Source organism: Rhipicephalus sanguineus, chromosome 4 (genome assembly GCF_013339695.2).
Source record: "Rhipicephalus sanguineus isolate Rsan-2018 chromosome 4, BIME_Rsan_1.4, whole genome shotgun sequence".
In the NCBI taxonomy this organism is placed as follows: domain Eukaryota; kingdom Metazoa; phylum Arthropoda; class Arachnida; order Ixodida; family Ixodidae; genus Rhipicephalus; species Rhipicephalus sanguineus.
Genome location: NC_051179.1, coordinates 202,905,217 through 202,931,573, shown reverse-complemented (window position 1 = coordinate 202,931,573; position 26,357 = coordinate 202,905,217). Strand labels below are relative to the sequence as shown.

The following is a 26,357-nucleotide window of genomic DNA, read 5'->3' as shown; positions in this document are numbered from 1 at the left end:
TGTTTTCCTGTGTCGAACCAGTATTTAAGCTACCTGTCCTTTTTGTCAAATAAAATTCAGTTGAAACCTAGTGGTGGTCCTGTGTTTTTCTGTGTTGTCCTTGTGCGTGTTGACCAGTATTGTGAAACCATTCACTGAGTGCCAACTAGTTTATGTAAGTGCATTACCGAGTCATGCGCCTAGCTCCCTGGGTCCCATCTCTTCGTTGTATGTGTGTTCTTATCCTTCCGTTAGTTATATCCACTTCATCTCCTTGACTACTTGCCGGACAAGGATTTTGTCGTTCTCCCTGAAGAGTGGTTTTTGTCGCAGTGGAGGTTCAGCTTGTTTTTCTGCCCTGCCCATGCAAGAAGGATGATAAAGATGTGGTGGTCTGAACTATGGAGATATATCTCTTTCCACCAGATGTCTCTGAGTGCGTAAGCGACGTCTCGTCCGGACGGTCATCGTACAAGAGCAGGCTTGTTGCGAAACTAGTTTCGTGAAGCAGCATCGTGCACCGGGTTCCTTTGGAAGCAGTGCCTCACATTTCCACTGTCTCCGAGAAAGCGAAATGTATACAGCGATTTTGAGAGCTCGATGAAGGAACCGTTGCCTTGAACTTCAAAAGTGTTTAGTTGTGCTCCGAAGTTCCTAGTAGAGCCAAGGAAGGAACCTGCAAGTCCAGTATTTTTGCTAAGAAAAATAACTTATATGTTGCACCTGATGAGAAACAGCGGAGTGTTTCTGAGCGCTTACACTGCCTAATGGCCAGCGCGGTGAATGTCCAATGTTCTGATCTTTTGGTTCCTAGCACCATCGAGCATCCCAAGGAAAAAAGGTTTTGCTTTGATGAGTGCTGACAAACAAGGGGTTTTGTGGTTGTGTCGGACGACGTGTACCTGAGAAAAAAAACGAAAGATTTAGTCATTAGTAAGAATTTTCTCCCGTATAAAGGGAAAATTACTAAGTTGAGGAGGTAAGGTCTGCGGTTGTGGGAAGAATAAAATAAGCCGTCTTTGAGAAAATGGTGAATACTGTGTATGAGGACATCTTGACATGTTTTTTCAGCAAAACACGCAAGGAGGATGTTCCCTTTCGTGGTATACTGTCAGAGCAGGAATCCTGGCAAGGCGTTCGTTCTAGGTTCTTGCCAAAACAACTAAAGCTCCTCACAATGACGCATTTTTTCATCGACAGGAATGTCAAGAAACTTCATGTCGAAGCGTAGCGCGAGGAAAAACAGGACACAATAAAGAACACGTTTTATTTCCAATAAACTTTAGTTCCCAGTTATTGCCTGTCCTGTGTGTTTTTACTGTGTCCTGTCTTTCCTCGCGCTACGATGCGACATGAATCTATAGCATCTCGCCTAGTGCTATACGTTACTTTAGTCAAGATAATTGTGGACTTCTTAATAGAGCAGTGCAATGCACCATATAAAAAACCCTATATCAAAACGAACCACATATAAAAATCCTGGAAGAAATCTACCGCGGCTCCACAGCTACCATAGTCCTCCATAAAGCAAGCGACGAAATACCGATAAGGAAGGGTGTAAGGCAGGGAGATAAGATTTCGCGCTTGATGTTTTCAGGGCCCTATATCTGGAAGAGTTAGGGGTACGAGTTAACGGAGAGTACCTTAGTAACCTGCGATTCGCTGATGAGATTTGACTGATGGGTAACTCAGGGGATGAATTGCAGCTCATAATTACCGAATTCGACAAGAAAGGAGAACGGTAGGTCTTAAAATTACCATGCAGAAAATTAAAGTAATGTGCATTAGGCTCGGAAGAGATGAGCTCTTTACGATACGTAGCGAGGCACTGGAAGTGGTAAAAGAATATGTCTACTTGGGACATGTAGTGACCGTGAAGCCTAACCACGAGACTGAAGTAACTAGAAGAATAAGGATGGGATGGAGCACATTGGGCAGTTATCCACAAATCATGACTGCTGGTTCACCACTATTCGTCAAGAGGAAGGTGTATAACATCTGCATCTTACCGTTGCTTACCTACGGGCAAGGAACCTGGATGCTTACACAAGAGGTCCTACTCAAATTGAGGACGACGCAGCGAGCAACAGAAAGGAAAACGATAGGCATAACCCTAAGGAATAAGACAGCAGAGTGGGTCAAGGGAACAAACGGGTGTTAAACACACCTTAGTCGTAATCAAGAAGAAATGGACATGCGCAGGGCATGTAGCGCGTAGGCAATATAAGCGCTGGTCATTAAGAGTAACTGACTGGATTTCAAGAAAAGGGAAACGCGCGAGGGTGAGGCAGAAAGCTAGGTGGGCACATAAGACTGAGAAGTTTGAGGCGATATAACGTGGCCGCAGCAAGCACAGCAACGGGTTGATTGGCGGAACGTGGGGAGAGGCCCTGCAGTGGCCGCTGATGATGGTGATGATGATGCACCATGTGTAAACTTTGCTGTCTTCATTGATGTAGAAGATTTATTTTGTGGTATTGGATAGGATCGAATATGAGAGGCAGTCCGTGAACACATTGAAAACGGGGCGTGGTTGATTTTGAGAATGCCTGTGGCATGTGAACTGCAAACTTTTAGGGGCGAAGCTCCTTAAGCCGTTGGTCTGCCTTTCCTCTGTGACCGGTTTGTAACCACTCGTCAACGTCATCTTCTTCTACTGCATACCAGAACGCGCGCTTCTCACGAGCTAGTATGCAGTTCTGGTATGCAGTAGCAGAAGAAGACGACGTTGACGAGTGACTCTCGTGCGTGTTCGCCTGTGTGGTGTTCTTTGTTCTTTACTACGTCGTGGGTCTGTCCTTCCTCTGTGACCGGTTCGTAACCACCTAGTTGTATGACTCACTCAGCAGGTGGCGCTAGTGTGAGTACGTCTCACCAGTAAATATACGGCTGGCAGTGCGGGCGATATGACAACAAGGAGCATTAAGCGGAAGGTCAGAGAGGCGGAGAAGACTTATTGGATGGCAGCGATGGAAAAGAAGCCGGCTCTGAGTAACTACCGAAAAGGAAAAAACGAAATAAGGAGGGAAAGGTTTTATGATAATTCAAGGGGAAGCGCTTTACTGTTTGAAGCAAGGTCGGGCTGCCTGAGAACGCGTAGTTATAAAGCGAGATTCAGTAACGAAGAAGAACTATGTACATGCTGCGGGGGAACTAAGGAAACGATGGAACATGTACTGATTGAATGTGGCGATATTCACCCAGGTATACGTGTGGGCACGAGTCTACATGAAGCCTTGGGTTTTAGGGACAACAATGGAAAGCTGAACACGCCCGCGATAGAAATAAATAAGAGACGGTTAGAGTATTGGTGGCAGAAAAGTAGAGATAAAGTACAAAAATAAATAATTGGGGGAAAAAAGGTTATTGTGCCTTAAGAGGCAGAGAGATGGACTGTGAATTTATATTTTTTGTTATAATAACATAGATTTAATCAATGTAGATAAGGCATTAGGACAACATGAAACAAGGAAGTTTTTTTTCTTTTTTTCTTTTTTATCCTTCGAGCCTGATGGCAGACATGTCACCGCCCCGTTATAAAGGGGACGCTCATAGCATCCATCCATCCATCCATCATGATGACGTCACTCGCATGTGACTGACGCAATAAAAGGCAATCGCTCTTGACGCGCTTCCTCTTTCGCAGCGAATCACCGGATAGAGCAGTTGGCTGTAGACAGTAGACGAACAAAATAAAAGTTGATTTGTATATACGCACACAGTCTGACGTCTTTCTTAATGATGTAATGGGCGAACTTTCACGGGAGAGTTACGGTTTACCGATGATCTTCCCCTCTAGAGCTTCGCCCACTTATCGTCATTCATTCCGTGGATACGGCGTGATTTTTTTTGAACTGCTCTCTTTTTACCTCGTGGCAACCGTTGTGCGCTTCCGAGATGCATGTTCCGCCTAAAGTAATGAAATCTGTATAGAGTATAAGAGCAGCTACAGGGGGCTAGTTGGTGTTGCATCTTGGAAATTCGCGCTTTTTATCGTACGAGGACGGACTGAGTACACACAAACACAGAGGGCAGAGTTGTTTCAGCCTTGTTCTTTGCGAAAAACGTTTAGCACAATGTGGCAGGCGCATTGCTGAGCCCCTAGATAAAAGTTCTGCGCGTTGTTTTAGATATGTAGACGACGTTCGTTTGATTTTTGAACTTGAGAAGGGGCTAGATAATGAAAGGTCTGTTTTTAGCATTTTGCAATAGGGTAGACAGGTGGGCGAGTTGGAAACAATGCATACTGCGAAAGTCAGCGCGAACACGACGAGAAGGACACAGTACGAGCGCTGTCCAATAATTCAAGTTTATTCGCAGAAAAACGAACGCACGAGAAACCAACACCCAGCGTGCGCAGGAATTTTAGGTCACGTGGAAGAAATCGCCAAGTTTCTGTTGTTAGACAGCGCTCGTACTGTGTCCTTCTCGTCTTGGCTCTCTGTTGTGTTCGCGCTGGTTTTCCAATTATCACTTTGCATTTGCCTAATATGCGTTCAAGGGGACTGCGTTGAGACATGAAATGCATGTGAATGGCAGCATCCAGTTCTATTACGCGCAACTTGCAGCAGTGGCACAAGGCTGGAACCATCAGCGGAGCTAGCGTTCGACCTAGCTGAGTTTTGCTAGTATTGCCAAGCTTTTGCCGAGCGGCAAAGTTTTTTTGTAGTTTTTTGTAGTTGTATCTTTTATTTCTTGTTATACAAGAAAAAGGAACAGAGGCAAAAGGCATTTTATACGCCTGACAGGGGCCTCTGCACCCGAAGTTCGCAACACATGCACAATAGAAAAAAAAAAGAATTTTGACACATCATAAAAAAACCACATGAGCGCTAACAAAGAAATACTGCAATCAACGCAACCAACACATGACACGCTTAAGACACTGCAGATACGCAAGTCTTACACAGATAAATAAATAAATAAATAAATAATAAATAATAAATAAATAAAACAAGAACAGAAAATTCGATGCATCGTCTAACCATATGAACAATAATAATAATAGAAAAAGACATTATCTGTTAGAAAAGGAACCGTGACTCACTTTCCGTACACAAGCAAAAAAAAAATGCATACCACGATGACACTACAAGTTTTGAGCAATATTGTCTAGTGGTGATAAGTTATTTCATTTTTCAATATAATTTCTTTAACTTGTTTTTTAAATGCCTCTAGAGAAACATGAAACTGTATGCTATTATTCAATTCATTAACTATTTTCATTGATTGGTATTCTATAGTTTGCTTTCCATAATTTGTCCTAGTTCTGGGTAAACGCTGTAAATTTCTTCTAGCAGGATAACGTTGCTGATTTTCTTTTGGTTTATACCACTTATTTTTGTGTACCTCTTGTAGTAGCTTGAAATAGTATATTTGGTTTGCCCTTAACATTTCGTGCTTATAAAAAAGCACTGAAGTGCGAAAACAGTCTATTCTACCATTGTAATTTTCAAAATACGAAGTATTTTCTTTTGTAGCATTATAAGTCTGTTGTAATTTTTTTGTGTTGTCGTCCCCCATACTAGTACACCGTAAGAAAGTCTCGAATAGAAGAGGGCATTGTACAAATTTTTCTTTAGCCACAGAGGAATAAGTGATACAATTCTGTATAGGCATCCTACCGTTCGCGCAAGTTGCTTAACTAAACCATTAATGTGAACATTCCACGTCAAGTCTTCACTGAACCATACCCCGAGAAATTTTTGGTGTTTTTCCTGCTTTATAGTGTTCCCGTCAAAGCTTATCTTTATGTCATATTTTACATGTTTATTTATTGGGCGGAATATAATATATGTCGTCTTCTTGGCATTTAACTGTAGCTTGCTTTGTTTAAGCCAGTTTGAGAGTGATGTCATATACTCGTTTACGTTTTTTTCTAACGTTTCTAAGTGTCCTGATGTAAAAAATACGTTTGTGTCGTCTGCATACATAATAAGCTGTGGGGATTTTGGTATGCATACAATATCATTTACATAAAGCAAAAAAAGTAAAGGGCCCAATATAGAACCTTGCGGAACTCCTTGGGCCAACTGTAAGTGACTTGACGTAGCTGTTTTCATTTGTACTAGTTGGTACCGGTTATGTAAATAGTTTTGCAAAAGCTTAAGGGCAATCCCGTGTATGCCGTACCGTGACAGTTTCCGTAAAAATATGTCATAATGTATCGAACCAAAGCCTTTTTTAAGGCCAAGAATAAACCAAGTGTAAATTTCTTATTTTCCATGTTTGCAATTATCTGATCTTTTATAATCGTTAATGCTTGCTCAGTAGATTTATTTTTCTGAAAGCCATATTGATGTGTTGTGATAATGTGATACTTGTTAAAAAAGGATAACAACCTGTCGTGAATAACGCCCTCAAAAACCTTAGATAATGTCGTAAGTACAGATACTGGTCTATAATTTGACATGTTGTTGATGCCACCGCCTTTATAAATTGGGGTTACCTTTGCAACCTCCTTTAACTGTGCTGGAAACACGCCTGTTGTCAGTACAAGATTTACTATGTAAGCAAGCACCTCAGATATTAGTGGACCTATCAGCTTTAGTTCAGCGGCGGTGATGTCATCTATACCTGGGGCAACATTGATTTTAAGTTTATTTATTAGGTTAGATATCTCAGCACTGTCAGTGGGAAGCATAAATATAGAATTCTGCATCGCTGCCGTTTCTTCGAAACAAGAGTCGTGTTCGCTTTCAGAGCAACTACTGTACGCGCCCGCATTGACGAAATGACGATTCATAGCATTGGCTAGAGCCTCGCCGCGCAGCACCACGTTTCCTTCCTGTATTTCTGTGATATCATATCTTGCTTTCTTTCTTCCAGTAAGTGCATCAACCATTTCCCAGACCTTTCTTGGGTTATCATATATGTTGTCGAACTTTTTCTGATAATATTCTCCTTTAGCTTTCTTTAAGTCTGATGTAAGTGCGTTGCGGTATTTTTTGTACACTTTGAATGCTTCGGGATCTCGTAAGCGCAAAAATTTTTTAAAAAGGTCATTTTTCATTTGAATACGTTTATAAAGTGTGCTGTTTATCCAAGGTTTCCGGCAATTTTTTCTCTTTCGGAAGGACGCTTGTTCTCTAGGAAATGCCGTGTCGTAACATTGACGTAATAAATTCAGAAACCCATTGTAGGCCTCGTCAGCGTCTTTTATCTTGTATATTTCACTCCAATCTAGTGATTTAACCAGCTGAAAAAATAAGTTTTTACTAACGTTATTTATTTTGCGTCGGACGAAGGTTTCCTTCTCTTGCTTTTGGCGTTTCGATGGTATGGGTATAAAAGAAAACACTGGCAAATGATCGCTAAGATCACTTGATACTATACCGCATATAGTCTCCGATGGGTTCGAATTAGTAACACATATGTCGAGTAATGTTGCACCGTGTATAGTCAATCTAGTAGGAGAACATACATGATTTGTACAACCAAATGAAGAAAGCAATGTCTCAAAATGTGCAGCGGAAGTATCTTTTGCAGCAAGATTAATATTTATGTCCCCCATAATAATATAAGAAGTGTTATGAAGTAATGGGGAAGATAGCAATGAGTCTAGAAATTCTAAAAAACGTGTTTTATGCCCTTGAGGCGGCCTATAAACGACAATTGGTACAAGTTTATCCAGTTTTACAGCCAGGCATTCAAAATCTGCTGTGATTACCGACAGTTCTAATTTTTCATAAGCATATTTTTCTTTTAAATAAATTGCGACACCACCTCCTTTTCTATCAACGCGGCACAAATGCTCAGACCGATATCCAGGAAAACAAGGGACATCACTATCATCGGTTAACCACGTTTCGGAGAACATAAGCATACCAAAGTTTACTGCCGCAGTTTCTAGAAAAATGCTTATGTCATCGATTTTACTTCTAATACTTCTGGCGTTGACATGTAATGCAGAAAGCAAGTTCGTATTTCGTGGACAACACGATTTTATATCAGAAACATTGTAGTATTTAGGAATTTCACTGAAAACACTCATAACGAAAAACGAAGAACAAAGCAGGTACACACAAAATAACGAAATCAGCACATTTTTTGTATGTCATCATGACAGGTGACATGAATTACAGCAGAAGATTCATCCCTACGTGCAAGCACTCTACCAGCAGAAGTCCAGACGAACTTCCAATTTTTTTCTTTTTTCCTTTGGATGGCGGCTGAAAGCAGCGCCTTGTTCGCCTGAGTTAGATGTTCATTTACAAAAATGGCAGTCCCTCGGCTAAGACCAAGAGTTGAACTGTCTAATCTCCTCTTTCTGCATTTTGCCAGGAAATCGTTCCTTCTACTACGCCTTACGAACCGAACAACAATGTTCTGGACTGTAGGTTTTTGTGTGCGAACCCAGTGACAAATATCAATGTCCGACGTGTCGACGGTCTCGCCCACACTTTCCCCAATCTTTTGGAGAACAGTGAGCGCATCACGACCAGGCGGTACTCCCTTTATTTCTAGGTTATTTGAACGCTGATGCTGTTCTAGTTCGTCATACTTCTTTGACAGGCGCTCATTTTCTGCCTTTAGTTTCCTGTTTTCAGTAAGCAGTTCCTTCATTTCTTGCCTTAATGTCTTAATATCTTCTGCCACATCTTTAACATCATTGCACACATCAGAGCAAAATGACACTCCTTCCTTCAGTTCTTTAATTTCTACCCGGAAATCGCGTTTAAAGTTTTCAAACGCCTTGAGCAGGTCACGTAGCTCTTTAGAATCTGTAGTATCTTTTCCAGAGCCCTTACTTCCCATTTCCAAAATCTCAGGTACAATAGCAATGACGCTATGTTCGGCAGCAGTGCACTCCTATGCCAGAGAAACAAATGAACCAAGCCTCACCTGCAAAAGCAGTAGGTTGAGCGTCAAACGTACGCCTTCCTTGTGCACTGCTGCCGAACTAAGCGAGCCGCAGGATTCCACCGTCTTTTCTAGCTTTCGCCGTCGCTCCCCCAGTGTCAGCTGACCAGATGGGACCGTGCGCTGAAATGGCTGCGCAGAAACACCGAAGCGATGCCCGGGGTTCCAGCGTGTCCTTGTTTTCTTGAAGAAACCGCGGTCTTTCCACGAAGCTCAGCAAGGCACAGGCCGATTGACAGGAAAATCTGCAAAAGCAGTAGGTTGAGCGTCAAACGTACGCCTTCCTTGTGCACTGCTGCCGAACTAAGCGAGCCGCAGGATTCCACCGTCTTTTCTAGCTTTCGCCGTCGCTCCCCCAGTGTCAGCTGACCAGATGGGACCGTGCGCTGAAATGGCTGCGCAGAAACACCGAAGCGATGCCCGGGGTTCCAGCGTGTCCTTGTTTTCTTGAAGAAACCGCGGTCTTTCCACGAAGCTCAGCAAGGCACAGGCCGATTGACAGGAAAATCTGCAAAAGCAGTAGGTTGAGCGTCAAACGTACGCCTTCCTTGTGCACTGCTGCCGAACTCGAATATCTAGTAGTACTAGATATGCGAAGCTTGGCCAGACCTGTTACGCGTAGTGATTGTAGTCACATGACTAGCTGCTACGTGGTTTTTGGATGGAACATATCACGTGGCTAGCTGTTACGTGGCTTATGGTGGAGACATGCCACGTGACCAGCTATTACGCGATGTTGAGTGACAAAATCTTACGCGATTTTAGTGATGTGACTAATGTTGCGTGATGTGACGCGATTTTAGGGGCTAAGCTCCTTAAGGCAGCACCCGTTCGTCCCTCGTAGTAGTGCGTAACCAGTCGTAACGCTAGTACCAGATCTTGACCTCCAAGGTGGTGGCGGTGGGAGATTTTTCCTGTGCGTTGTTGAACAATAAAAAATTCGCAGCGTGCGCGTTAACTAAAAGCCGAATTCTTCTGTCTCTCATTCCCCATTAGCAGCCATTGGCATGTTCCAGTAGGAAACGTTAGTAGAAGTAGAAGTGTAAGTGTTAGCTAAAAGCCCACTTCTTCTGTGTCTCATTCCCATTAGCAGCCATTGTTTACCTCCAAGGTAGTGTCTGGTGAGATTTCTCCTGTGCGTGATTAAACAATAAAAATTTTGTTCAAAACGCCGTTGATTGATGAAATAAACCAACGACAGATGCCAGATGTTTTCTAAAAGCAAAACGAAAGATCGCCAGATGTTTCAAAGCAAAACGAAAAGACGCCAGCTGCTTAACGAAAGACGCCAGATGTTTTCTAAAGCAATGGTTTTCAAACAATGAAAATTCACAGCGTACATGTAAAATTAAAGTGAGCTGCAAGTCGTCATAACTCACCGAACCTTTAGTATAAACGCGCCCGATCTCACGTCGGTGATGATGTACTGGGCAGAATTCACGGAAGATTCACGGTTTACCGATGAACCTCCGCAGCTTCGCCCACTCATCATCATTCACTCCGTGGATATGCTGTGATTTTTTTAGTCACGCGAGTAGTTACATGGTGTTACGTGGTTAGTTACGTCATGTCACGTGGTTTTAGTCACCTGACTGGATGTTACGTAATTTTAGTCATGTCACAAGGTGTAACGTCACTTTGGTCATGTGACTAGTTATAACGTGATGCTTCGCACTACAGGTGCCAAGCCTGAAGGAAGTGCGGAGCTGGGCGGCCTTACTTTTTCTCTTTATTTTTCTATTTTTTTCTTCCTCTCGTTCTTTCTTTTAACACGAAAGTGTTTTATGCCGGGGCCCACCAAGGCTTCAGTGACGTATTTCTGTCACGGAAATGACGTCGACAAAATGTACACGATCAGATGGTAAAGATAAAAAGTTCCGGCAACGGGCATCGAACCCACGACCGCTCGGTCCGCAACGACAGATGCCGGGCGCGCTATCCACTGCGCCACGGTCACAGACTCTAGCGGCTTTACAAACGCGCCTTTTATATCTACCACTCTCCCGGTTGGCGGGGTGGTGTTGCCCTCTGAGAGCGGTAAAGTAAAGTAATTCATCATTACTGTGGCCTCCGCGATTAGTACTGCAATGCGTTACACGTTCGTCCCATTCGGCGCGTTTTGAATAGAAGTGCAATTTTGTCAATGCCTTAACACACCGCGAGGTGGCGACGTTAACCGAAGCGTTGTAAAAGCGTCCGCCTCGCTTATAGCATCCTGCTAATAAAACCAAAAATAGCTCTGCGACGCGCGCCTGCCTCACCTGGCTGTAATACCGCGTTCCCCGCCTACGTGCTCGCCCCGAGAAAAATTGCGGCTGGGCTACCGGGGCGGCACGACGCGCTTTGCATTTCCCTCTAGTCCGGCCGTGGTGTTCAATCACATTTTAACATGCCGCAGGATGGCGACCCAGTTCTGCGTCCAGTATCCGACGCTCTTCTGGCTATCACAGCTCGTTCTCTGATTACGTTTTCACCGTTAACTACTACAGCTACCACAAGGGTTTGTTTAATCATTTCACATGGACGTTAGTCGTCAGGATGGAGATATAACACCAATCATCAAAGTGGGTGCATTCACGTTAGACGGTGCTATAGCTGCCAAACATCAATATACATTGCGCAAACTCTCTTATATTAATGTACAGTAAACATACAGTTACTTTTATAAGGGCACGTTTTACTTTCGTGTTATTCCGATTCCTATGACGGAGGGATCAACCATGTTTTTTTTTTCGTTCACCTCTCCATTTATTGTATGTCTTTTCTGTCTGTTTAATTCTATCTTTTCTTTCTCTCTCTACGTAAATTCTTTGTCGTTCTCGCCTTTTCTTTCTTTCCCTCTCTATATCATCCATCGCTCTTTTTATCTCTCTTTATATCTGTCTCTATCTTGCTTTCCCTCTCTTTCTCTCCATGCCTTACTCTCTCCCCTCGTCCTTTGTCTCCTCCTCACTTGCCTTTCCCGCCACCTTGCCACACTGTACTATACAACTCTATGCTATGCTTTCGTAGCTTGCATGGAGAGCCGATTGGTTAAGACGCTCGCGTTCGCGTCGTGGCTACACGGCTTCGAATCCGACCGCCTCATGAGAAGCAAGAATTTTTTCGGCATGCTTTATATCTTTATTTCTGTCCCTTTCTCCCTCTCTCTCCCTCTGCACTTGTTCTCTCCTCTCATTAATACTTCTTCTTGGGCGAGTTGGTTCATATTGTAGATTAAGGGGGTAACAGCGCGAACACACACCCACAAGAGAGACGACACGGACACAAAAGCGCTGACTGACAGCTGGTTTTTAATGGCAGAATGATACACCTTATATACGCCAAAGTGAAGCATGAAAAGAAAAAGAAAAAGAAATAGAGGGATGGATAACAAAGATTAACAACCCGCAGCGCCAACAACGCATAACAGCCAACCAAAGAAAACCGCAGGAAAACGTGACCTAAGACCCGACAGCCGCATCTAGAAGATAAAACTCACAGTCAAGGAGGGCAAGAGATGGGGCGCTAACACACTTGTTATCAAGTTTCTTAATATGATAGGCTTCTAAACTGACACGTGCAGTCTTGTCTTCGCTCCTACCAAGAATCATGGTCCCTTCAAACCGGGCCACACATCCTGCGCATTTAATGACATGCGCAACTAAATGTGCGTACTTATCATCTAGCTTTTTTAATTTTTGTGCGTGTTCCCCCAAACGGTCGTTTACACAGCGCCCAGTTTCGCCAACGTAGAACATCCTACATGACATGGGAATGCAATAGACCACTCCAGTGGAACACTTGACGAACGGCGTTTGGTGGTTCTTCTGGCACCCACGTTTGCTGGTGTTGCAAATACGTGGGCACAGCTTTCCCAGCTTATTGGGGGCAGAGAAACAAATTGGGACCCCGTGCCTAAAGTCCCTAAAACTTCGTAAAGTCGCGACACTTTCCTCCTCCGCTCGCGTTCCTCCTCGTTCTCCTCTCCTTCGCACTCTCTTTTCGAGCATGGCGCCACCTACCTTGCTCTTGCGTAGCAGACGACGCTTCGCAAAGGGAGCGCGCGCTTGCCAGGCGGCGCGCTTTAAGCATTCGCACTAGCCGTCTAGATCTTTGTATCCTTTTTTTTAATTTTATGTCGTTTAGGAGATGTTAGGACACGTTTGTAAAGGACATGTGTGATGTTGAACGTTAATGTCCCGCTCTACATGAAGCCTTCTGAAACCTATACATTGTACACGTCGTCCTCGCGAGGCGAATTCGCCGCGCATACCAATGACGCACTGAGGCTGCCAGTACGCACTAGAGGTAGCCGTTCCGAAGTATCGGTTGGGTAAATATAGTTAACGCCGCTATACGTGCCTGTATCATGTAACACTGCACACTGCAATACAAAAGGGCGTATTTGAGACGTCTCTTTCCTACAAAACAATATCCAGCATCTGGCTCACTTGTTTTTTTCTTTTTCACCAAATCTCTGCGCTCGCTATTTTCTGTTATCTGTTTAGCAACCTCACAAAAAGGGCGTGCTATGGGGCGTATTTCTGTCCCGAAACAATAACTATCAATCTCGCGTGCCTTTCCTTGCATAATCGCCGGGCGCGCCGTACTTTCAGGTCACGAATGACGTGCGTGTTAATAAAAAGCATCCTTGATAGGAAAGTGCCGAGCGCCGAGTTTTCAAGAAAGGAAGCGCAAACTAGCCAGTGGACGGTTATTGGTGAGGGGCAAGCAGACTTCACAAAAGGTGCGGACAGTTTTAGGGCCGAAGCTCCTCATAGCGGCACCCGTTCGTCCCTCGTAGCGTAGTATGTAACCAGTCTTACGCTTTGACCTGCAAGGTGGTGCCGCTGGGAGATTTTTCCTGTGCGTTGTTGAACAATAAAAAATTCGCAGCGTTAGCTAAAAGCCGACTTCTTCTGTCTCTCATTCCCATTAGCAGCCATTCTTTACCTCCAAGGTAGTGCCTGGTGAGATTTCTCCTGTGCGTGATTAAACAATAAAAATTTTGTTCAAAACGCCGTTGATTGATGAAATAAACCAACAAAAGACGCCAGATGTTTTGTAAAAGCAAAACGAAAGAACGCCAGATGTTTCTAAAGCAATACGAAAAGACGCCAGCTGCTTAACGAAAGACGCCAGATGTTTTCTAAGCAATGGTTTTCTAAACAATGAAAATTGACAGCGTACATGTAAAATTAAAGTGCGCTGCAAGTCGTCATAACTCATCGAACCTTTAGTATAAACGCGCCCGATCTCACGTCGGTGATGATGTACTGGGCAGAATTCACGGAAGATTCACGGTTTACCGATGAACCTCCGCAGCTTCGCCCACTCATCATCATTCACTCCGTGGATATGCTGTGATTTTTTTAGAGTGGAAGAAACACATGGGCAATGGGTGTTGGCTGTATTAAGAGTGCCGACTATTATTTATTTAGAAAATGACTGTCGTGCAAGCAGCAGCTCGGAGCTTCATTGAAAGAAGAATGCGCCAGAAGGCGTACATCATTTCCAGTCGATACATTTAGACAGCGTTGGTTGATTCGTTAAGAGATTAGACGCACCAACCATAGTGCGCAAGTGTGCCTCGTAGACGTACTTGACATACGAATTATACTCGCTGCTCAATGAACGAGCAAGCGAACGAATAAACTAGCCTGCCACCGTAAACGTTTCCTTCGCGAGAGCTCCACTCGCGGATATTTATATCATTTGGGGTTTTACGTCCCACTACCACGATATGAATATGAGAGACGCCGTACTGGAGGGCTCTGGAAATTTTGACCATCTGATGTTCTTTAACGAAAACTGAAATCGCATGGCACACTGGCTTCAAGCTATTCGCCTCTGTCGAAATGTGACCACCGAGGTCGACCGCGACCTTCGGGTCAGTAGCCGAGCACCGCAACCTCTGCTCCACCGCGGCGGAAAGCCACTCGCGGATATAAACCTCCACACGAAACGCACGTAAACCTTCGCGCTAAATAACACGTGTACGTGAGGTTCCTAAACGATGAATGCACCCTGCGACTCGCTTGGACACGCACGCTTTGCCTACCTGCCTTTTATCGCAAGTCCACCGGCGGATCTGTCGGCGTCAAAGAGCCAGAGAAAGCTATTTGCTTTGGGGGAAAAAAAAAACAGAAAAAAAAACGAGCACGCAACAAAAACAGAGAGTACCACACCTAATGTGAGCTTTCACACGGTAACTGTGTTTCTTCAAAAGAACTGCGCCGAATCTCTGAAGTTTCGCAATCACATTTAGTACAGACCCCGCAGAAGCAGCAATAAAACGTGTGAGGAAAAGCGACGTACTGCCCAAATAACTGAGACGTGTCTGCGGCGTTATAGCACGCAGCGATTTGCGCGAACCTCGACGAGTACTTATAGTGAGAGGATAGCAACTTACATCGCATAGTCGCGTCGAAAACGTCGGCCGAAAGTTCTATCTTCCGATTCGGTGTAACCAAGCCTTCCTTCGCAACTCGTTGCGCTTCCCGGACGGTATCATAAACAGCTTTTTGCCTTCACTTGATTTGTTTCGGCATCCGAAAGCGCAGCAGAAGCCCATGGCAACCAACCGTGACGTCGGTCTTGTGTGCAGGGTATCTCGGAGCACAACGCACGCGGAATGGAAAGCGCGTATCCATAAAACACATGCGCTGAGAACCAGCGAACCCGCGCTTCGAGAGCGAAGATGGCAGTCGCGAGCGACTGTAAACAAACGAACGCTCCGAGCGGTCCCACGTGACTGCAGTTGGCCAATGCCGACGCGGCGTCAGCCTCGGAGAGGGCAGAGGGGGGAGAAAAGAGAGGAGGCGCGCTTTCATGCACGTATGTCGCTACTTTACGAAGTTTCAGGGACTTTACCCGTGCCTACTTGCCATCTTCTTTAGATGGTGGAAAAGCTTGTGAACATACGGTACAACCTCAGGCCTAAGGGCCTTCCGGTGGTCTTCAGCCGTTGTACGTCCCGTTCCACGTTTCAACTTTTGATGGAGGGTCTCAGAAACAGCAGTCAAGACCGAGTTGGGGAACCCTGCAGCCGAAAGACGGCGTACCTGATTGTCGAAACTAGGCATCATTTGATGCGGGCACGATTTTAGGGGCGAAGCTCCTTAAGGCGGCACCCGTTCGTCCCTCGTAGTCGTCGTGGTCGTAGTAGTGAGTAACAAGTCTTACGCTTTGACCTCCAAGGTGGTGCCGGTGGGAGATTTCTCCTGTGCGTTGTTGAACAATAAAAAATTCGCAGCGTGGGCGTTAACTAAAAGCCGAATTCTTCTGTCTCTCATTCCCCATTAGCAGCCATTGGCATGTTCCAGTAGGAAACGTTAGTAGAAGTAGAAGTGTAAGGGTTAGCTGAAAGCCGACTTCTTCTGTCTCTCATTGCCATTAGGAGCCATTGTTTACCTCCAAGGTAGTGCCTGGTGAGATTTCTCCTGTGCGTGATTAAACAATAAAAAGTTTGTTCAAAACGCCGTTGATTGATGAAATAAACCAACGAAAGACGCCAGATGTTTTGTAAAAGCAGAACGAAAGAACGCCAGATGTTTTTCTTAAAGTGTAGTAGTAGTAGTTGCATGTAGCCACCTCGCCCGATCGTCAACGGGCGAGGTGGACCGGCAACGGCGCGAGGACCCTGCCGTACGAGAGTTAAATCACACTAAAAGACACACTTTGCGGGCGATACACTCTAGTGAGCTTTCAACTTTTCGTCTTAATGTACATGATAAAGAAATTGTTTCTACGAAAAACGCAAGGCACACCTTGAGCAATATGTTTGGTTTTGGGACGCTAAATGGAACCATGAGGCGATGCGAAGCCGGAGCACTTGCACGATCGCGTTCCGTTGGCTTTCGTTGGGCATGCTACCGACCTCGCGTCGTGGAACGCGCGTCCTGTCTTCCCTCTAGCCTTGCCTTTAATTCGCACAGGGCGAGCGGGGAATGCGGTCGCTCTTGGCGCTCTTTCGCTCGGGAGCGGACTTCTTCCTTGCATTTCACCGATCACAAGTGATAATGAAGGGACCACGTAAACCAACAGTACAATAAAAGTTTGATGTTTAATATATACACGATGTTTCACACTCTTTATATTATGTACTGGGCGCATTTCACGGAAGAGTTTCGCGGTTTACAGATGATTCCCTCCGTAGCTTCGCCCCACTCATCATCATTCACCCCGTGGATATGCTGTGATTTTTTTTGAGAGCCGATTCCAGACACATCATCGCTGTAGCTCTCTTAATCGTCTTAGAATGTGCCGAATCAAAGGGCAGCAATCCCTTCTTAGCCCTCGGGTAGTAGCCCCAGCAAGCGTGTCCATCGCAGAACGTTATTTTAAGGTCTAAAAACTGTAAAACCGAATGTTCGGGGAGTTCATGGGTAAAACGCAACCCAAGTCCTTGTGCACTAAAAACTGATAAAACTTCACCTACTGTAGAGGCGTAGGTGAAGGCTGGCTGTTTCCTTAAAACCACTAAAAAATCGTCAACATACCTAAAAATTCTTAAAACCGACCCCCCATTAAAAACCTGTTCTAGAGTCTTATCAACCTTAGCAAGAAAAATATCACACAAGATAGGGGCTACGCAAGAGCCTATGCAAACGCCATCGCGCTGCAAGAACGGCTGTTCGTCAAACATTATAAAAGTAGAGTTTAAATAAAACTGCAATAAAGTCAAGAAATTATCAACGGACAAGCCGACTGAGTTCTGGAAGGACACGTCACCGTTATCCTCTATGCATTCTTTCACTGAAACCATCAGTTGCTTCTGCGGAACAGAGTAAAACAAATCCTGCACGTCTACTGAAAAGCCATAAGAAACATCGTCATTACCCTCTAAAAACTTTGCGACATCAGCGGATTTTTTTACAAGAAACGGGTCGTCGACCACGAGCATTTTGAGCTTTTTTTAACAAGAACTGGCTAACATTCCTCTGCCACGATCCCACTTCACTAACTATGGTCCTAAACGGAAATTCAGGCTTGTGGGTCTTGGCAGTAAAAAACTCTCTCTTGTGGGTGTGTGTTCGCGCTGTTACCCCCTTAATCTCTCCTCTCAGCCATCAGGGTTACGGCAGGCCATTAGGCACTGCGCCGTGTCGCCTGAAGGCAGACAGAAATTAGGTGCCTTTTTCCTTGCCTCAATAATCACTGAAGAAGATGCCGTAGAAATCGGCGCACGTGTTGTGGGAACGAAGCACAAGTTGGAAAGGACGAAGCGGGCGCGTACCGGTTGATGATGTTGATAATTACTGTTCGCAACGAAAAGCGTAAAGACCTTAATAGTCACAGTGTCCCTCATGTACCCACCTGAGACGACTCCAAGGCGAAAGCCATCATCTTTTTCTTCCCAGTCGGTGCATTGATCCTACCCTCCCCACTACCACAGCTTTCTGCAGTTTTCTTTCTGCAGTTGTTTTGCACTGCCCCCAGGATCGGAGGCACTGCAAGCTTTCTGCATTGGCTCCATGATCGGCCCACCTGTGGCCAAGCGGACATGTCACGTGATGACGTTATAATGACGTCATCACGTGACGTCATGGTAACGCCGAAAATTCCCGCGCTCGTGGCGTTATGGTGGATGGCGGTGGATGACGTCATATTCTGACGTCATCACATGATAATTTTTGGGATCACTCTGCCGACGACGCCGACGGCCAGTTTTTGCGTTTATTGAGGCAGCTAAGGCTTTTGCCTTAAATATGCTGGAAAGAGCTTTAAAATAAACGATGGATGACCCATGCACTGTGCTGCGCTGTAGTTTACAATTGTCGTACTTTTCAGAACTCTAAAAAAAGTTATGTAGCGAGTGATAGGCTCATATAAATAAACTTCTAACTCGTTGACCATTTCTGTTTATCGTCACTGTATTTCAGTTCCTGGAGTGCTTCAAGAATGACCTCGCCGGCGCCTTGGTGGTAAGCTTTTATTCTCTTACTGCATCTTTTGTTTTAGGGAAGCAAATAATTTTTCAAGTTCTCCATTGACGGCAATGGGGAACTTCAATGTGGAAGCAACAAGTGGGTAGATAGCCGTCAATGAGGAACTTTAAAAACAATTTTCTTCCTTCAAACAAAAGTTGTTGCGATAAAACTTGCCACATGCTAGGAACTATTTCTTTTCTTTCGATTGAGGTATAAAGCTAATTTATAGTTAAAGCCCCACGTGGTGTAAATTACGTCTCAACGTGGACGCACTATCAAGATTTGCTCATATTCGTGATTATTTCTCGCAAGAATTACAGACTTCAGTGGTGTGAAAATATTTTTCACGCAAAAAAAACCTTCCGTAGAGTAAGCGTTCATTACTCAGATATTATTACAGAGCGCAATATTACAAGAGAAAAATGCAAACACAGAACATATTGACGACATTTCTGGAGACGTGTGTGGGAGCAAAATTGCGGTAATAATATTGAGTAAGGTTGAGAGGTGGGCGAGTTGGAAATGATCCATACTTGGAAAACCACGACGGAGACACAAGACGAAAAGGACACGGGACGAGCGCTGTCTGACAACTGAAGTTTATTGAAACAAAATTAACACAAGAAAAACCAACATCATGCATGCGTAGGAATTTGAGGGTAACGTTAAAGAAATTGCTAAGTATGCGTACCTCGCAATCTAGCAAACGCAAGGTTCCGATATAGCAATCTTCACCCATATTTTAGATGCGAAGTATCTTAAGGCGGAGCTCAATCCGATGGTGGTGTGCGAGGTGACCACCCTTACTGCGCATGCGCATACCCTCTCCACACGCCTCCTCTCCATTCCCCCTGTCATCTACCCTCTCCCATTCCCCTCTACACTAACCCTCTCCCCTTCCCCTCTCTACTTTCCCTCTGCCCTCCCCTCTTCCATACCCCTCTCCACTTCTCCTCTCCCCTCCCCCTTTGCACTCTTCCTCTGAAACGCGGGCTAGACATGCCGAAATTCTCTCCTGCGCAACGCCGCGATGAGCTCGAGCGCATGCGCGTCCCCTCCTCTTCTCTCTCCTCTCCTACGCTGCCCCCTCTCGCCCGCCTGTCGACCGCGTTCCCCGCTCGCCCTGTGAGAATTAACGGCCAGGCTAGATGGAGGATACGACGCGCGTAGCGTCGCTCTTCGCGTTCCACGACGCGAGCTCGGTAGCATGCCCAACGAACGCCAACGGAACGCGATCGTGCAAGTGCTCCGGCTTCGCATCGCCTCATGGTCCCCTTTAGCGGGAGAGGGTGTAATTTTTTGACGAACGCTTCCGCGAGTGCTCGAGCCTTTTGATGTTTGTGCTTCAGCACAATGACTGTTATTTAAAAAAAAGGGGGCTTACACCCACATAACGTGCCACGAGCTGAAAACTGTGACGTCAGCGTTCCCTTTAAGGTATTCTTACGCTGGCGAAGTGGTTCATTATTTCAATTACCGAACAGGCCTATGTACACCATTACGCTGAAGAGGGGAATATCAGAAACAAACTCAAAGGAAGAGTCTGGTGTTGGGCCTGTTGGCACATAGCTTGAAAACGAAGAACCCAGCCTTCAACAGACACGTACGTGTCTGTTGAAGGCTGGGTTCCTAGTTTTCAAACTCAAAAGAATTTCCAATTGGGCTTGATGGTTCATTTGGACGAATGGTGTTGCGCATAGGACGGGCCAAAAGGAAGAACACGATGGCACACACATAGCGCGAACTGTCAAATTTATTGGGGAGAGTCAAGGGGCCCTTTCATACATTCTCCTAGCAGCATTGCGCAATACAGCAGTGCAATTTAACAAAATGCGTATGACAGCGTTGCAAATTCAAATCACGACAACATCGCCGTACACGGGGTGATTCACCGACAATGCACGTGACAGCGGTGCAAAAAGATGTCACAGCCTCGCCGTAAGGGCGAAGCAATGAATGCGAAAGCAACCAATTGGAATGTCACACGAAGAACGGAAAGCAGCTGTTAATTTCCAGCGCGTCACTCAAGCGCAAAGGACGCACGGAAAGAACACACAAGGCGCGCACAAACTAATAATTGCCACAGCTCGATACTTGTAGTGCTCAAAAAAAAAAGGACGAACAAAAACAACGCACAGGTGTACACAGGACGAGCGCCTACTAACAACTACTAACAACAGTCGCTTCTTTGTGTTACAGCGAAAGCTGTTATGAGATCATTTCACCGGCCGTTTTTGGCGCCAGTAGTTGTCCGCCGCCGCCGGTGTCCGTAACCAGTATCGCTCGAAATAAGAAAAAAAAACGAAATAAGAATAAAATTCCAGGATGGAACGAGGTTCCAACCTGGGCCCTCTGCGTGCGAGCCCAGTATTCAACCTCTGAGTCATGCCGGTGCTTGAAACTGCTTTGCAAAAAGGTCCTATACAGGCTTCATGTCGGGAAGGAACCACATTAGCATATGTAATATAGCGTGGTAGAAGAGTAAAACAAGCACCAAGCATCGCACAACGCGAATTCTGCAACCAGGCGTCACACAATGCGAATTGCGCAAAGAGTAGGTTGTTGAATGCTTCCAACACATTACAAAGGGCTCTGCCATAATTCTTCGTCGTCATCAGGCACAACATCAACAAAGTGCGCATAATGCCTCACATGCGTTTAGCAGGTACCACGGCTCTCCGTAGAATGACGAAAAATGGCACAGTGCCTGCTGCCCTACTTCTAAAAAATTACAATGATTTATAGCGTAGTGGCTTCCTCGCAAGTGCACTTGTATTGGTTGCCAAGGAAGCCCATAAGCGCATGATCCATTTCCTCGAGGTCTCAGTAAAATTACAATGATTTAGATCGTAGTGGGTTCCTCGCACGTGCACTTGTATTGGTTGCCAAGGAAGCCCATAAGCACATGATCAATTTTCCTCGGCGTCTCAGGAAAATTACAATGATTTAGAGCGTACTGGGTTCCTCGCAAGTGCCCTTGTAGTGGTTGCCAAGGAAGCCCATGAGCGCATGATCTATTTCCTCGGGGTCTCAGTAAAGTTCTTCGCCCCCCCCCCCCCGTCTCTCTCCCACGTCAACGTACGTTATACAGCACGACGGGAGAGGGAAATAGCGACCGGGCGTCACCCAATGCAATTTACATAACTGGTGGGCCGTTTAAAGATTCCAACCCATTACAAAGGGCTGAGCCATAATTCTTCATCGTCATCAGTCGTCGCGTCAAAAAAGTGCACATAATGCCTTACAGTAGCTGATGCCTCGTTTTTCCGCAGAATGATGAATAATGGCTTAGTAGGTGCTTCTCAACTTCACAAAAATTGTGATTTATGGCATAGTGGGTACCTTTCTAGTTTACTTGTATTGTAGCCCCAAGAGAGCTTACAACGGGCTCTAGAAACGCCGCTCTTCCAGCTTTCGCTGTGACTGTGCTGCGGTTTCAGCGCAGGCCTGGCGTTTTTTTGAGCAGCGCGCTGCAACTGTCGACTACACACAACGAACTAGCCCCTGCTTTCGCTCTTCTTGCTAGCAGGCAAACGCGGCCGCTGCAGCGAGCGAAGTGAGCTTCGTGAGGCCTATAGCTTCAACTGAGACTGCGCGGTCAAAGCACAAGACGTACAAACCTCCCCACCTCACGTACGGGGACCACGCCTTGTAGAGCAAAATAGACGTCGGATGCGCACAACGTTACTAGAAATACTGGATGCGCGCATCCTAACTCCTGCGAAACACGAACGGGGCGACGACCTTTGATGATGGTGACGTGTGTGGCCAATTACCCTCTGTACCGGGCGACTAGTTGTTGGTGTCCTAGCCTAATAGAAATCTATATTAAATATGCACATAGTCAGGAAGACACAACTCCAGCCCTGTGCGTATCTCTCGTGCCCTTCATCCGCGTCTCGTGTCCACAACACCCGATGTATGTATCATAGCGGCTACCACCACGTCTAAAGCTGAGTGCCTCGATGTCCTCCACACTAACCCCTTCGTACAAAGCGGGAACATACTTTGACGGGGCGCATGCTGCCACAACCAGTTTTCGCAGCACTGTCCGCCATTTTGAGGCCTTACTCGCGAGTCGGGACGTGGCAGCAGTTGGCAGGAATTTGTTTCGGGTGTCAGTTCGGCGTTCACTGAGCGCTGTCGGAATAAATGCAAAGCTGTTGTATGCTTCTGTAGTCAAAGCTTTTCAGGAATGGTTCAATTTTTCGAGAGACTCAAAAAGGAAAAATTCGGCAGATCCCACGCATTGTTGGAATCGGTTTCATGCGAAGCAGTCAGCGAGTACATCTATGCTGTAGTTTATGGCTTTGAGCCTGGCGTTACGAGGTGGATCGACATGTTTTTGTAAGTGTAGTAGCTGTGTGCACATCGTGGGCTTACCAGGCACGTCGACAACACTGGCGTTTAAAGGGTAACTTATGGTGCGACGTAACGTCAGCCCTCACGTTAGAGCACATACGTCTGTTATATCGAAACCACGCGCACAGTATCGTGCAATCATGTGAATATCATACGTGACTTTCTTTAATGTATTTCTCCGGGTCAAGCAATGCTTAAATATAGCTTGCTGAATTAGGAATACAAATATAATGTTTATTAGACTGCTATAAAAAGCGGAGCCTACACTGGCACCACAGACGTTAATTTGATATGACGCTTGTATCGTAGGAGTACATATGCAGTGTTTATTGCTTTCATGTAAAATTAGATAGCCAGCAGCACAACCACAATTGACGTTGCACCGCCATTACGCCTGCATAAACTGTTTTCCGAAACACTTTATAGACCTGTCGTGGCTATATGGTAGAATACCTGACGGCCACGCAGAATCCTTGGGTTCGATTCCTGCTGGGATCCTAATTTTTATTATTTCCATTCGTCCAGTCAACGCTGCCGATGTCGGTTTCTCTTAACGCTCTCGCATTTAAATTGCCAATGTCTGCTCTCGCCGTTCCTGGCTAGATATAAACTGTCAATCACTTGTGGCGCAAACTCGTACACCGCGGCCCGTGGTGAACGGGTATGTGCCACACGTGTCTTCAGGTAAGGGTTTGACGACGTACGCGACAGGATTTTAGAGTTATTCATGCATGACCCGACAGTCATATTCGTCAAATCTTCTTGCCCTCCGATGCCAATTTTGGTCTATACCAAGTTAAGGAGGCGATCATGAGAGCACCCAGACGAAGGCGGCTAGATAGATAGATAGATAGATAGATAGATAGATAGATAGATAGATAGATAGATAGATAGATAGATAGATAGATAGATAGATAGATAGATAGATAGATAGAAACGCTAAAAGTGGCAAAGGTTCGCTAAGAAATTTAAAACTTTAAAACTTAAAACGCATTTAAAACTTTCTGCTCAGCGAAGATTAAGCGTGACAGGTGGCAGCTTAGAAAAAAACCTCATATTTATGCCGTGTTAGCATTTTGGCACTCCTCCGGAATAATTGTTTGTTCTGCAGGAGTATTGTAACATGAGAGTGGTACCTGAAGGAAATTTTCCCTTACATTCTACGATCGAGGGAATGTTTCTTGAGGAAAAACGGTGCGGCACGAAGAATTTTATCGGTTAGCCCAATTACCAGCAGTGAGTTCCAAACGGCATTATGCAAAATTCTCGGCTTATATATTGCAACGTGCGTTTGTTATTATCACTTTTGCTGTATTCGGTTTTCGGCCACAAAAACTGTCAGCAACGCTCAGCGCAAACAACGCCTCATTGTTCGAGAAGCTTTGCGATTATTGTAGATAGTTTTGTTAAGATTGCGCGCAAGACGCGAACACTCAAGCTTATTCTATTCGAATACGCTCGAATATTAGACGCGCCGCACTCTTCGAAGAGACTGGCCCACGGGAGGAGGGGCGCACCGGAAGACCGGCGCGGCGACTGACGTCAGGTGGGAAAGGAGGAAGGAGAAGAGCGGCGCATCTGCCGCGGTGCCGCGGTCACCGCGGTGGGGAAGCAGAGTTCGCCGAACGGTTGCAGCACGTGGAAGAGGGGTCGGAGGTCAGGCCAAACGGTAGCCGGCAGCCTGAACTTCGCTGTCGAGTCCGCGACAGGTACTCGCGGAATCTTCGGCGGTGGCATAGAACTGGTGTTCTTGCCCAACTTCGGCCAGCGGTAGACAGCGGAGCAGCAGCCCGGAATCCACCAGCTCGGACTTTCGACCTGACCCCTACATCACACAGATAAGCGCCATGTTCGGCGGCTCTCCTCTCTCTCGCCGGGACTTTTCGTAATCGGGTGCCATCCCGAGTGTGTTTATCCATGGAGTGTTGTTTTTAGTGCGTACATTTTAGCGTAGTTTTCATTTATCTATTGTCGCGCGTATTTCTCTTTGTTTTGTTCTTTTGAGCTCAGTGTGTTTATCCATCGAGTGTTGTTTTTAGTGCGTACATTGTAGCGTAGTGTTCATTTATCTATTGTCGCGCGTATTTCTCTTTCTTTTGTTCTTTTGAGCTCAGTGTGTATTTTTGTGTTACCTAGCGTACTCTGATGGTATCGTATTAAAGTGTACTGTGTAGTGTATGCGCGGTCTCCCGACTCTTGCCCCTGGCCCCACGTCCGATCAGGCGTGGACCTATCGCCGGTCACTTTCGAACCACGCACTTCAAGTGGGGTGGGTCCGTCGTCCGCCCACCCCCTCAATCGGAGAGTAAATCCTTGACAACTGGCGTCCGCGACAGGACTTGTTGACCACGGTCGAACGTGGCCACGGGGCACAGGCGGCAGAACGAACACGGTACGCGAACAGATTAGCAGAGCCGAGATATGGCCGTAGAGGCAGAGCGCCTTGTCGCTGTCGGGAAACAGCTAGGCTACGAGGGAACGGCTGCTAGCACGGCTGCTACGAGAGAGGCTGCTAGCACCGTTCAGCGAAAAAACCGACGATCTGGACGCGTATCTGACGCGCTTTGAGCGGGTGGCCGAGGCGCATGCGTGGGCGCCGGAACATTGGGCCACGGCTCTCAGTACGTGTCTGACGGGGGAAGCACTCACTGTGTTCAGCCGCATGCCAGCATCGGAGGCGCTAGTGTATGAAAAGGTTAAACGGGCCCTCCTACTTCGTTTTCGCCTCACGGAGGAAAGCTTCCGAAAGAGGTTCAGGACGGAGGCCCCCCAGGACGAGGAGTCGCCAGCGCAGTTTTTCGCGCGGTTAGAAAACTACTGGGAAAGGTGGGTGCAACTCTGAGAGGCAAGCCGGTCGTACGAGGGAGTCAAGAACCTTATCTTGGCGGAGCAATTTCTCGAAAACTGCAAACCGGCGTTGGAGTTGTTCCTCAGGGAAAAGAAGAGCCGCGACGTCGAGGATCTCCTCCAGAGGGCCGAAGAATATGTCAGCGCCCGAGAGACGATCAATTTTGGCAGACGGGATGGAAAACAAGGGAGCCAAGGGGGAGACATCACCGAGGGGAGTCGAGGCAGGCGACAACCCAACAGCGGAACGGCGCTCCGGTGTTATTTGTGCTCACGACCGGGACATTTGGCATCACAGTGCACGAACGGTCACAGAAATGCGAGCGGCCAGCCGCCCGCCGTGAAGAACGTCTCGGCCTGCGTTGAAGATGGATATCTCGAACTGGAGGACGG

The 26,357-nt window shown here is 46.1% G+C and overlaps 1 protein-coding gene across 2 annotated transcripts in view; it reads left to right on the top strand.

Annotated features, from left to right (window-relative positions):
* LOC119391038 (uncharacterized) overlaps positions 1 to 26,357 on the top strand; it is a 595,212-nt gene that overhangs the window by 248,995 nt on the left and 319,860 nt on the right. Inside the window, exon 4 of one of the 2 annotated variants that reach the window (XM_037658738.1) lies at positions 18,708 to 18,749. In XM_037658738.1, the coding sequence (XP_037514666.1) occupies positions 18,708 to 18,749 (42 nt within the window). Of the gene's footprint in view, positions 1 to 1,050; positions 1,244 to 18,707; positions 18,750 to 26,357 lie in introns of those variants that run through there. The other variant, XM_049415025.1, reaches the window with a different exon arrangement.